At 43.0% G+C, this 12,192-nt stretch overlaps 1 protein-coding gene across 4 annotated transcripts in view; it reads right to left on the minus strand.

The window, feature by feature from the left end:
• Pka-C3 (Protein kinase, cAMP-dependent, catalytic subunit 3) overlaps window positions 1-12,192 on the minus strand; it is a 383,655-nt gene that overhangs the window by 347,143 nt on the left and 24,320 nt on the right. The window contains exon 1 of one of the 4 annotated variants that reach the window (XM_070091503.1): window positions 7,666-7,708. The exons of 2 other annotated variants lie outside the window; for them this stretch is intronic. In XM_070091503.1, the coding sequence (XP_069947604.1) occupies window positions 7,666-7,693 (28 nt within the window). In that variant the 5' untranslated portion in view covers window positions 7,694-7,708. Of the gene's footprint in view, window positions 1-45; window positions 115-7,665; window positions 7,709-12,192 lie in introns of those variants that run through there. One more of the 4 variants, XM_070091504.1, reaches the window with a different exon arrangement.

The raw sequence follows: 12,192 nt of genomic DNA on the forward strand, positions 1-12,192 counted from the left end.
TGAAGAAAGTAATTACAAATAAATCTCAATATCTCATGGAATTACCTTAACAACAAGAACAAAGACCCCAATTTTGAGACATCAGATTATGCGGAGGAGCTGAGAGATTACCTGCGTAGTGTGGACTGGTAACTTGACTAAGGATTATAGTGGAGACAGGACGCCAGCTGCTGATGGTTGCCAACGTCATTTTTTTTTAAAGTTTTGTACGCAAATAAGTAAGTTTATTTAGGTACACGTAAATACAGGTACACAATTTATCATGCATAGTAACATGTGTAAATTACCCATGATAACCCCCCCACACACACACACTCAAAAAAAAAGTTAGTCAAAGTGACTTAATTCCAGGTGGGTCCTTGAGGTGTACAAACTGCTCAAGCCACATACATTACTAACACAGAAATTATATCAAACATAAATTACACTAAGTAGATAGACTAAAATATTTACTGGGTAAAAAGAGGCATTTAAATGCTAATAATGGAAGAGAGTCACTTATTTACTAATATATTCAATTTAAGAAGCCTCATATTCTACGTCGAATTTATATATGAAGTATATACAGGTATACTGCAATAACTGCTGTTGGGAAATCAACACACATGTACACAAAAACAAGACATTTATTGCAGGAGACGTGTCGCCACTGGCTGGTGTATTAGCACTGAAAACCATCAGTGGCAAAACATCAAGGATGGCGAGACTATTTCCTGTATAAGAACTCAATCCCACACAAGACAGGCTGAAGACGCTGAATTTTTCAATCGTTATAAAGGGGGTAGGGGGAGTAGTGTACTAATTGAAAACCGAAATAGAGAGATGTAAATAACGTGATGAAAACAAAACAGAATCAATTTAAGTTGAAAAAATTTACCCATTAGTTACCACACCCTGTAGCCAACCCCCACGACCACGCCTTGTAGGCCCCTTTTCCTGAAGGCCAACCCCTTCCCTCTTGAAGGTCCACCCTCTTCCCCAACTCCCTTGAAGCCCTACCACCCATGGAGACAACCTAGTGATGGAGATACAAATAACACTTATTAAGGCAGCCTTCACTACGCAAACATGTCTCAGCTGTACGCAATACTAATGATTTTAATTGACTACGTATCAACTAATGTTTAGAATGACCTTAAGAGGTCACTTGCTTAGGAAGACGCCAGATTTGAAAAGTGATCTGGCCAGTAGACCACGAACCGTCCTTGACAATAAAAAATAAGAACTTCCAATAGAACACCCAAGGTAAAATTATATAGCAAAAATAAGAATTACTAACTTAAACGCAACACAAATACTGGCTATCATAGAGGCCAGCAGAGAAGCCAGATGTCAGACTGACCTCCAGGTCTGGCTAGCAGGGAAGTTTGACCTCAGGTTAGGCTGTGCGAGCAAAGTTATACTATGCAGCTTACCTGGAGGAGGTTACCTGGAGGTTATTCCGGGGATCAACGCCCCCGCGGCCCGGTCCATGACCAGGCCTCCCGATGGATCAGGGCCTGATCAACTAGGCTGTTACTGCTGGCCGCACGCAGTCCGACGTACGAGCCACAGCCCGGCTGATCCGGCACTGACTTTAGGTATCTGTCCAGCTCTCTCTTGAAGGCAGCCAGGGGTTTATTGGCAATTCCCCTAATGCTTGATGGGAGGCTGTTGAACAGTTTTGGGCCCCGGACACTTATGGTGTTTTCTCTTAGTGTACCAATGGCGCCCCTACTTTTTATTGGGGGCATTTTGCATCGCCTGCCCAGTCTTTTACTTTCGTAGGGAGTGATTTCTGTGTGCAGATTTGGGACCATTCCTTCCAAGATTTTCCAAGTGTAGATTATGATATATCTCTCCCTCCTGCGTTCCAACGAGTACAAGTCAAGTGCTTCCAAGCGTTCCCAGTAGTTAAGGTGCTTGACAGAACTTTACTGCACGTATAAGTTCTGTCAAGCACCTTAACTACTGGGAACGCTTGGAAGCACTTGACTTGTACTCGTTGGAACGCAGGAGGGAGAGATATATCATAATCTACACTTGGAAAATCTTGGAAGGAATGGTCCCAAATCTGCACACAGAAATCACTCCCTACGAGTGATTTCTGTGTGCGTCGAATTGTCTCGAAGAATATGAAGATGAAGCATGAGAATGGAGTCTTAAATACAGTAAGGTGAGATGTGGATGATCTCTAAGACGCTGCTGGCGTCGGGGTCCACTAGTAGAAGCAAGATGGGTATTGCAGTAACCGTACTGGCCCATGCTAGGCAGGTCCCTCTCGAATCCAACCTTTCTCACTCATCATTAGTGATTAAGTAATGAAGCTGTGGAAGATGTCTTCTGTACCATCGTACCGGAATACTGCTGTACATTAACATCAAGCACCTTAACTACTGGGAACGCTTGGAAGCACTTGACTTGTACTCGTTGGAACGCAGGAGGGAGAGATATATCATAATCTACACTTGGAAAATCTTGGAAGGAATGGTCCCAAATCTGCACACAGAAATCACTCCCTACGAAAGTAAAAGACTGGACAGGCGATGCAAAATGCCGCCAATAAAAAGTAGGGGCGCCATTGGTACACTAAGAGAAAACACCATAAGTGTCCGGGGCCCAAAACTGTTCAACAGCCTCCCATCAAGCATTAGGGGAATTGCCAATAAACCCCTGGCTGCCTTCAAGAGAGAGCTGGACAGATACCTAAAGTCAGTGCCGGATCAGCCGGGCTGTGGCTCGTACGTCGGACTGCGTGCGGCCAGCAGTAACAGCCTAGTTGATCAGGCCCTGATCCATCGGGAGGCCTGGTCATGGACCGGGCCGCGGGGGCGTTGATCCCCGGAATAACCTCCAGGTAACCGTCATGTTACTGTATCTGACAGGCGTGCTGAAAATGGTATACAATACCGAAAAATTGATTAGCCTACAATCCATTCTCTGTATCTGACTAAAGAGGTTTACCGCGGAGGCGAAACCTTTCAACAATAAAGATAGCCAACTGTTGCAAATGTCTTACTAATAAACCTGTCGGTATTATATACCATCTTCAGGATAAGGAGTTAAAGTTATATCTGAAAACCTCGAAGAAGGATAAGATAAACTCAGCTAACCACTGTGAGAACCCCCCCCCCCCTACTGGGTTCAGTGTTGCAGGAAATATTAGGAGGAAGAGAGACTAATTACTTACCAAGTACTACTATATTTAACAAAGTAAAACAAATGGATCCATTACACATAACGTAATTTATAAATGCACTAAAAAATTATGAGAAAGTTAATGTTAGATAAAAAGACGCAAGTGCAGCTAATGTGACATTTTACTGAGACAACGTTTCGCTCTCCAGGAGCTCTGTCAAGCCGTAACGGCTTGATAAAGCTCCTGGAGAGCGAAACGTTGTCACAATACAATGCCACATTAGTTGCACTTGTGTTCCTTTACCTAACATATTGTCGATAATCCTACCAACATTAACACAAGTTAATGCCTAGTATTAAATTTTTTTCTGGAGGTTACCTGGAGGTTATTCCGGGGATCAACGCCCCCGCGGCCCGGTCCATGACCAGGCCTCCCGATGGATCAGGGCCTGATCAACTAGGCTGTTACTGCTGGCCGCACGCAGTCCGACGTACGAGCCACAGCCCGGCTGATCCGGCACTGACTTTAGGTATCTGTCCAGCTCTCTCTTGAAGGCAGCCAGGGGTTTATTGGCAATTCCCCTAATGCTTGATGGGAGGCTGTTGAACAGTTTTGGGCCCCGGACACTTATGGTGTTTTCTCTTAGTGTACCAATGGCGCCCCTACTTTTTATTGGCGGCATTTTGCATCGCCTGCCCAGTCTTTTACTTTCGTAGGGAGTGATTTCTGTGCGCAGATTTGGGACCATTCCTTCCAAGATTTTCCAAGTGTAGATTATGATATGTGGATCAGGATCTGATCAACCAGGCTGTTCATTAATATATTTTCGGTTTATTTTGCACATGAAGACTGCAGACTCTCCAGTGGAGAGACCCCTCAAGGGACGTTCCTTGATGCTAGTGAGGGGCTCTTGATCTAGGGAATGGGATCTGCGCTCTAGTTCCCTGAATTAAGCCTGAATACTTTCTATTCCCCCCCACAGGCGCTGTATAATCCTACGGGTTTAGCGCTTCCCCATGATTATCATAATAATCCAGTGTAGAGAGGAGACTGTGACTGTGTATTAAGCAAGTGGTGAAAAGAATTTAAGAACAATGGCCAGAACTTTTATTGTTGTTTATATCTGCTGCATTAGAAGATGGCATTCTTAGGGCAAGAATTACAGAGGAATTACAAAATCCCATTACAAAAATGTACTATGCTTTCTTAGTTTACATTTTGCCTGACATCAATAAGCTCAAACTGGAGCATCAAACAGAAATATTTAGAATCCATTAGTTTCAGAATTCTATTAATACTAGTGTTAAAGGGATTCTCTGTAATTTTATCAAACGAGAAATTTTGAAACTTAATGATATACTTAAAATCAATATTAATGATCTTTCAACTGTAGAAGCATTTGCCTGGATAATTCAACAGAATTTTCCCGGAAAGAATTGCAAAACGGAGAGCGAAACGTTTCCACAATAAAATGTCACATTAACTGCGTCTGTGTCCTTTTACTTAACATATTATCGGTAATTCTACCAATATTGAATTTCTATGCTTGTCTTACAAAGCAGATGTTTCAAGGCTTTTTGTGAAATATTTACAAAATTGGAGTTGCTTGAGGCGCTGGACCCAGATATTGTTATTGACGGAAGATCTAAAATCATCCCACTAGTCATGAAATTTTCTAACCTAGTCGATGAAGAACATTATGAACAAATAAATAAAGAATGGAGGGAGCTAACAGTGCAAGATCAACTTCCTAATGATGACAAAATGCTTGAAAAGATCGGATTTAACACATCCCAAGAAAACTACGGTGACAATTATCAAGTCTTCTTTCACTGCCTCATTCTTCAGCAGCTGCTGAAAAATAATTGTCCTTAATCAACAATACTAAATGCGTTAAGATCCAAATTTTTAAGTCATTTAACTGCACCAGGTTGGATCCACCAAAAGAACTTTGTGAATGAATAAATTAATTAAAAATGGTATAGTGATGAAGCAGTTGAATTATTATTATTATTATTATTATTATTATTATTATTATTAAAGATTCGCCGGTATTCTCCCGGCCCGGGCCTTTTCCAAGTGGTGGCCCGGCCTTGCCTCCCTGTCTTGGGAGTGTGATGAATGGTTTAGAAAACCGACAAGTTGAAGAATTGAGACACTTATGCAACACATGGGAAACTTTATTGAAGAAACGTTTCGCCACACAGTGGCTTCATCAGTCCAATACAAAGTAGAAATGGGTAAGGAGAGTAGAAGTATGAGGTAATCAGTCCCTCAACCTGGATTCGATGTGTTCAGTCCATCACTTGTCGGTTTTCTAAACCATTCATCACATCTGTCAGACACTGCAACATCATGGAATCTTGGTACAAAGACTTCAACGCTTGCCCAAACCTTTGGACGATGACCTACTTACATTAGTGGCAGGTCCCACTAAGATCCCGCCTCCTCCTGCTTCAACTCATCTCACCGCAGTATATAAGCCACCTCTCTGGCCCTATGCTGCACTTACTACAAGAGTGATGGACTGAACACATCGAATCCAGGTTGAGGGACTGATTACCTCATACTTCTACTCTCCTTACCCATGTCTTGGGAGTGTCTGAAACCTAAGTCTCGCATGGGAGAAGGTACAAGTACCTCCTCATCTTTGGGACCAACTGTCCCCAGGTCTAACCACAAACTAGGCCTCTCTGGTCTGCCATCCCCGCCCCAAGGGGGCTAATGGGAATGACAGTCTTGTGAGCTGGAAGCTCGGGCTCAGGCACCTACCCTACCCTAGAAGAGCTAGGCTTGGTGTCGATGCAGTTGAAGAAAAGTTCTCTTAACTAAGTTGGAAGTATCTCCTCCATTTCCATGTTTTAGTAAGATGTAATGTATGTTAAATAGATTTTCTTTCCTGTTTAAGATGTTTTAAAGGATTTATATATTGATTCTTAAAATTTGTTACGTTTTTGTATTTCTTGGTACTTTTTCATGAAAAGTTTGGTACTATTACAAAATATATTCTGACAGCCCTGCGTACACTGTGACTCTGAGTGCACACACATGAACAGTGATATACATCACAAAATATATAAACTGTGTAAGGAGGATATGAATGATAAATTAGACACATGTGCAACTCTTGGGTGTCTTTTTTGAGGAAACGTTTCGCCACACAGTGGCTTCATCAGTCCATACAAAGGAGAAATGTGAAGAACAGGAGGAGAATGAGGTAATCAGTTCCTTAACCTATTCAAGATTGATGGACTGACCACCTCGACTCAAGATTGAGGGACTGATTACTTTATTCTCTTCCTGTTCTTCACGTTTCTCCTTTGTATGGACTGATGAAGCCACTGTGTGGCGAAACGTTTCCTCAATAAAGATACCCAAGAGTTGCACATGTTGTGCAAAGAAAGGTATAAAATACCGACAATATGAAAGTTAAGACACATGTGCAACATCTGGATATCTTTATTGTAGTAGACGTTTCGCCATCCAGTGGCTTTATCAATACAGATTCTAGGACATAATAGGAAGACAGTAGAACTATATACAAAAGATGAGGTAATCAGTCCCTCGGCCTTGGAGTTAGTGTTCACAGCATCGTGGTGGAGGAGAGTCTGCACATGTGTCTAATTTATCAACGTATCGGTTCTCTGAACCAATTTATCAACGTATCGGTTCTCTGAACCATTCATCTACAAGAGGATATGAATAACATCACCTGAAGGTCACTGTCCCGCCCCCAAGTGTATACCTTTGAAGAGTTTCGAGAGTTTCACTACTCTCGGAGCCCGGCCATGGGCCAAGGTTATGCAAATTTGCATGCCAATAATTTTGCATAAACTAATCTGGCAACCTAACCTTGATAAAAATATAGAACACGTTGATATCCATAACCCAAGAAGCTGCACAGGTATATTTCACAGGTGTTCTCAGTAAAGGGAAAATGAAAGAGAATCTCGACTCACTTCATGAGTGAAGAGAACAAAATGGAAATAATGAAGATGGTCTAAATAACAAGGTATTACAAATATTTAACCATGATAGAACTCGCAGATTCATAAATATATTACTAGGATAAATTTAGATACAAATTTCCAAGAATCGTCATTTAGACAAGCACTTCGTGTAGCTTTAAAAATAGATTAGATAAGCGAGAGAGAATATCACTTGCACACGCAGTTCCACTGCTACAATGTTTTTACATTAGGAAACCTATCCTCACTGAACTAGGCTAATTATCCTAGTTTAAATAATAATCTTTATTATTTAAAGTAAAATCTGTACAACGATTTTTCAGGGCACACATGTTTAAGGTATATAACAATAGTACAAGATGAAGATTTGACCCGATGAAATAAGTGACTGATTTTCGCTCAGGTACTCAACGTGTTTCACTTACGCTTAAAAAAAAAAAAATCTACTTCTACTTTAAGTTGGGTTACATAAATCTATAAAGAAAATGCATTACGAAAATAAATCGATATGTCTGGCCACGATGTGACTGAACGTAACCGATGTTCATTAACTGTTCAATGATTGTATTAAGTTCTTACTTGAGTTGTTGTAACCATGGTCAAACATGTGTAACGCTATAAGTGACAGTGATGATGAAGACAGCTGGCTTGGCGTGGCTTGGCATGGTGGATGGTTTGGCTTGGCTTGGCCTGGCCTGGCTTGGCTTGGCTTGGCTTGGCTTGGCGTGGCTTGGCTTGGCGTGGTGGATGGCGCCTCCTGGGGTCTTGGCCGAGTGATGACATGAGTTGAGAAGGACACTGGCGAGCAACATGCAGTTATGCAACATGTGAATTAACGCACCTCACGTGTAGCTGTGATTGTCAACACTACACTCGTGTTATTGTAACTACATGACCACCGCCACCATGCCAATGATACTGCCATATTACTGACACCAACACACTACTACCGCCACAATAACATTGCGACAGCTGCCATGAAACTACCATTAAAGTACTGACGCCACTACACTACAGCTGCCAATCAACAGCTGCTAATCAACAGGATATTAACCATTCGGAAGACCCCTGTAACAATGTTGACAGGTCCCTCTCAAACCCATCTCACCCCAGTTGTACTACTACTACGACTACTACCCTCGCGGCTTCCCACCCGACTCCTACCACTATATAAACCAGTTTCTTAATTACCTCTGTATTAGGACTGAAGAAGTCACTCGTGGCGAAACGTTTCGTACAATAAATGTCTTTTTCCACACTTCGTTAATATCACGATACCATTTCTCAGGTGTCACACCATAACCACTATACTACTGTTACTACAACCGTTATAACCCACACTACTAACACCACCATCACATCACTATACCCTAGCAGCCTGCCCTGAGGTTAGACCTTGTTAATGAATGGTTCAGAGAACCGACATGTTGTTAAATTAGTCACATGTGCAACTCTTGAGTATCTTTATTGAGGAAACGTTTCGCCACACAGTGGCTTCATCAGTCCATACAAAGGAGAAACTTGAAGAACAGGAGGAGAATGAGGTAATCAGTCCCTCAACCTTGAGTCGATGTGGTCAGTCCATCAATCTTGTATGTTAGGTAAGACACATATGCAACAGTTAGGTATCTTTATTATTAATAAAGATAACTAACTGTTGCATATGTGTCTTACCTAACAACCTGTCGGTATTTTATACCATTTTAATGTTCAATCTTGTATGGACTGATGAAGCCACTGTGTGGCGAAACGTTTCCTCAGTAAAGATACCCAAGAGTTGCACATGTGTCTAATTTAACAACAGACCTTGTTAACTGCCTGTTCAACTAGGATGACTCTGCTAGCGTCCCACTAGCAGAGTCATCCTAGTTGAAAATAAGACGATGGCGCTCCAACCACCACCACTACATATATATTTGTTACCACATACCTGTGGCCGGTTTCGAGGGTTCTGCCCCCCCCCAACCAAGCCCGGTCTGGGACCAGCCGCGATGAGCATGTAGGGGTCATATAACACCATAGGTTACATGACCCCAGCCCAAAGGTTATTGTTGTTTGATTTCGAGTTAAGACATATTGGAAGAATATAGCAATTATAATGGCAAAGACAATCCCAGGAGGCCGTTGAAATTCATGAACAGTCTCACACAAATAAACTGTATATTGAAACTCGGTGATAAAAATCGCCTCAAGCCTGCAAATAGTGGAGCCGACAATAATGTGACCTATATATACACTGGCTCCCTCATCTTCATGTTAGTGTGACTATTTAATGGTCCAAGTCGGACCGAAACATCGTCATAAGCTTCTTTCTCCTATATACGGGTTATTTGTGTAATGTGACCTGGTACGAAAGATATCGGTGTCTAAAACCAAATTCAAATAATAACCTAACCGAAGTTCAGAATTGATCCTGAGTACACTGGTGCTGAGAAAACAGCTACGACGGTATTTTTTATCAAATTATATGTCAGAACATTTCACGTTCAAGGAGCAAGACAATGTTATCACTGCAACTGCAAGAAAATGATAGATTATATAACAAGAACCTTCAAAACAAGAGATGCCAAGCCAATGATGTTACTCTTCAGATCACTCGTCCTCTCTGGGCTAGAATACTGTTGTGTACTAACGACCCCCTTCAAGGGAGTGCTTGAAATCCCTTGAACTGTATTCCTCAGAACGTAGGAAAGAATGATAAATTATAATGCACACCTGGAAAACACTGGAGGGGGTGATCCCAAACCTGCACGCCGAATTAACTGCAGGAAAACTCCAGGTAACTTCAACAATCACAACTGGGATAAAAAAAAATATCAGGTCCTTAACGATACATGTTAGGAAGATATATCGAATAGAATGGATCAGAACCAGTGTCTCGAGAGCATTACCAAGCACCACTAACGAAAACTAATGTAATATGTAAAGTAAAAAGAAAGACGATCCAATGTACAGGCGAAAACGAAGACTCACAACAGTTAGTTCTCGAAGGCTCCAGGGTATCAAGAGCCCGTCGTCTCAACTCCAGACATGCCACTGTTGTACAGTCTAATGGATAGCTCTTGAAGGAGCCTTGAAGAGTTAAAATATGAGTTACACGCGCTGCAAGTAGTGGCTGCACGTTTTATGTTCTTGAGCCAAACTATTTTGTTATCGTCCATTTTATATTTATAGCTCTTCCACTGTAAGCCAACTTAACCTAACCCAACCCAAGAAATAAACTGCAATCCTTAAGTGAAAGTGTGAGAAAGTGTGACATAGTTATTAGGAGGCCGGGATGAAAGTGGACAGCAGCACTGGTTACAAGCATACACGTTCCTGAATTCAAATTGGATAAATTATACAGAGTTTAGGAGACAAAGGGGGCTGAAACCAATTAATAAAATTAAGAAATACTTAATAATTCTTAGCGTATGCAAAATCCAGGGCAAAAACCACATTCAATATTGGGTCCTTGATCAACTGAGATGGAACTTAAACTGATGACAGAAAAAAAAATTAGTGAAATACTGAAATCTCAATACAACTCTTGTGTTCAGTAACTTGTTAATCAGACTAAAACGTTAACATTTCGAAAAAGTTTTTCACGAACTGAGACTCAAAGCCTTACCAACATCTCCAAAAGTTCCCACAAAACCCCAACCATACTCCGGCCACAGACAACAACCATACTCCGGCCACAGACAACAACCATACTCCGGCCACAGACAACAACCATACTCCGGCCACAGACAACAACCATACTCCGACCACAGACAACAACCATACTCCGGCCACAGACAACAACCATACTCCGGCCACAGACAACAACCATACTCCGGCCACAGACAACAACCATACTCCGGCCACAGACAACAACCATACTCCGGCCACAGACAACAACCATACTCCGACCACAGACAACAACCACACTCCGGCCACAGACAACAACCACACTCCGGCCACAGACAACAACCACACTCCGGCCACAGACAACAACCATACTCCGACCACAGACAACAACCATACTCCGGCCACAGACAACAACCATACTCCGGCCACAGACAACAACCATACTCCGGCCACAGACAACAACCATACTCCGGCCACAGACAACAACCATACTCCGGCCACAGACAACAACCATACTCCGGCCACAGACAACAACCATACTCCGGCCACAGACAACAACCATACTCCGACCACAGACAACAACCATACTCCGGCCACAGACAACAACCATACTCCGGCCACAGACAACAACCATACTCCGGCCACAGACAACAACCATACTCCGGCCACAGACAACAACCATACTCCGGCCACAGACAACAACCATACTCCGGCCACAGACAACAACCATACTCCGGCCACAGACAACAACCATACTCCGGCCACAGACAACAACCATACTCCGGCCACAGACAACAACCATACTCCGGCCACAGACAAAAACCATACTCCGGCCACAGACAACAACCATACTCCGGCCACAGACAACAACCATACTCCGGCCACAGACAACAACCATACTCCGGCCACAGACAACAACCATACTCCGGCCACAGACAACAACCATACTCCGGCCACAGACAACAACCATACTCCGGCCACAGACAACAACCATACTCCGGCCACAGACAACAACCATACTCCGACCACAGACAACAACCACACTCCGGCCACAGACAACAACCATACTCCGGCCACAGACAACAACCATACTCCGACCACAGACAACAACCATACTCCGGCCACAACAACAACCATACTCCGGCCACAGACAACAACCATACTCCGGCCACAGACAACAACCATACTCCGGCCACAGACAACAACCATACTCCGGCCACAGACAACAACAACAACCATACTCCGGCCACAGACAACCATACTCCGGCCACAGACAACAACCATACTCCGGCCACAGACAACAACCATACTCCGGCCACAGACAAAAACCATACTCCGGCCACAGACAACAACCATACTCCGGCCACAGACAACAACCATACTCCGGCCACAGACAACAACCATACTCCGGCCACAGACAACAACCATACTCCGGCCACAGACAACAACCATACTCCGACCACAGACAACAACCACACTCCGGCCACAGACAAC

Source organism: Cherax quadricarinatus, chromosome 35 (assembly GCF_038502225.1).
Source record: "Cherax quadricarinatus isolate ZL_2023a chromosome 35, ASM3850222v1, whole genome shotgun sequence".
NCBI classification, from domain to species: domain Eukaryota; kingdom Metazoa; phylum Arthropoda; class Malacostraca; order Decapoda; family Parastacidae; genus Cherax; species Cherax quadricarinatus.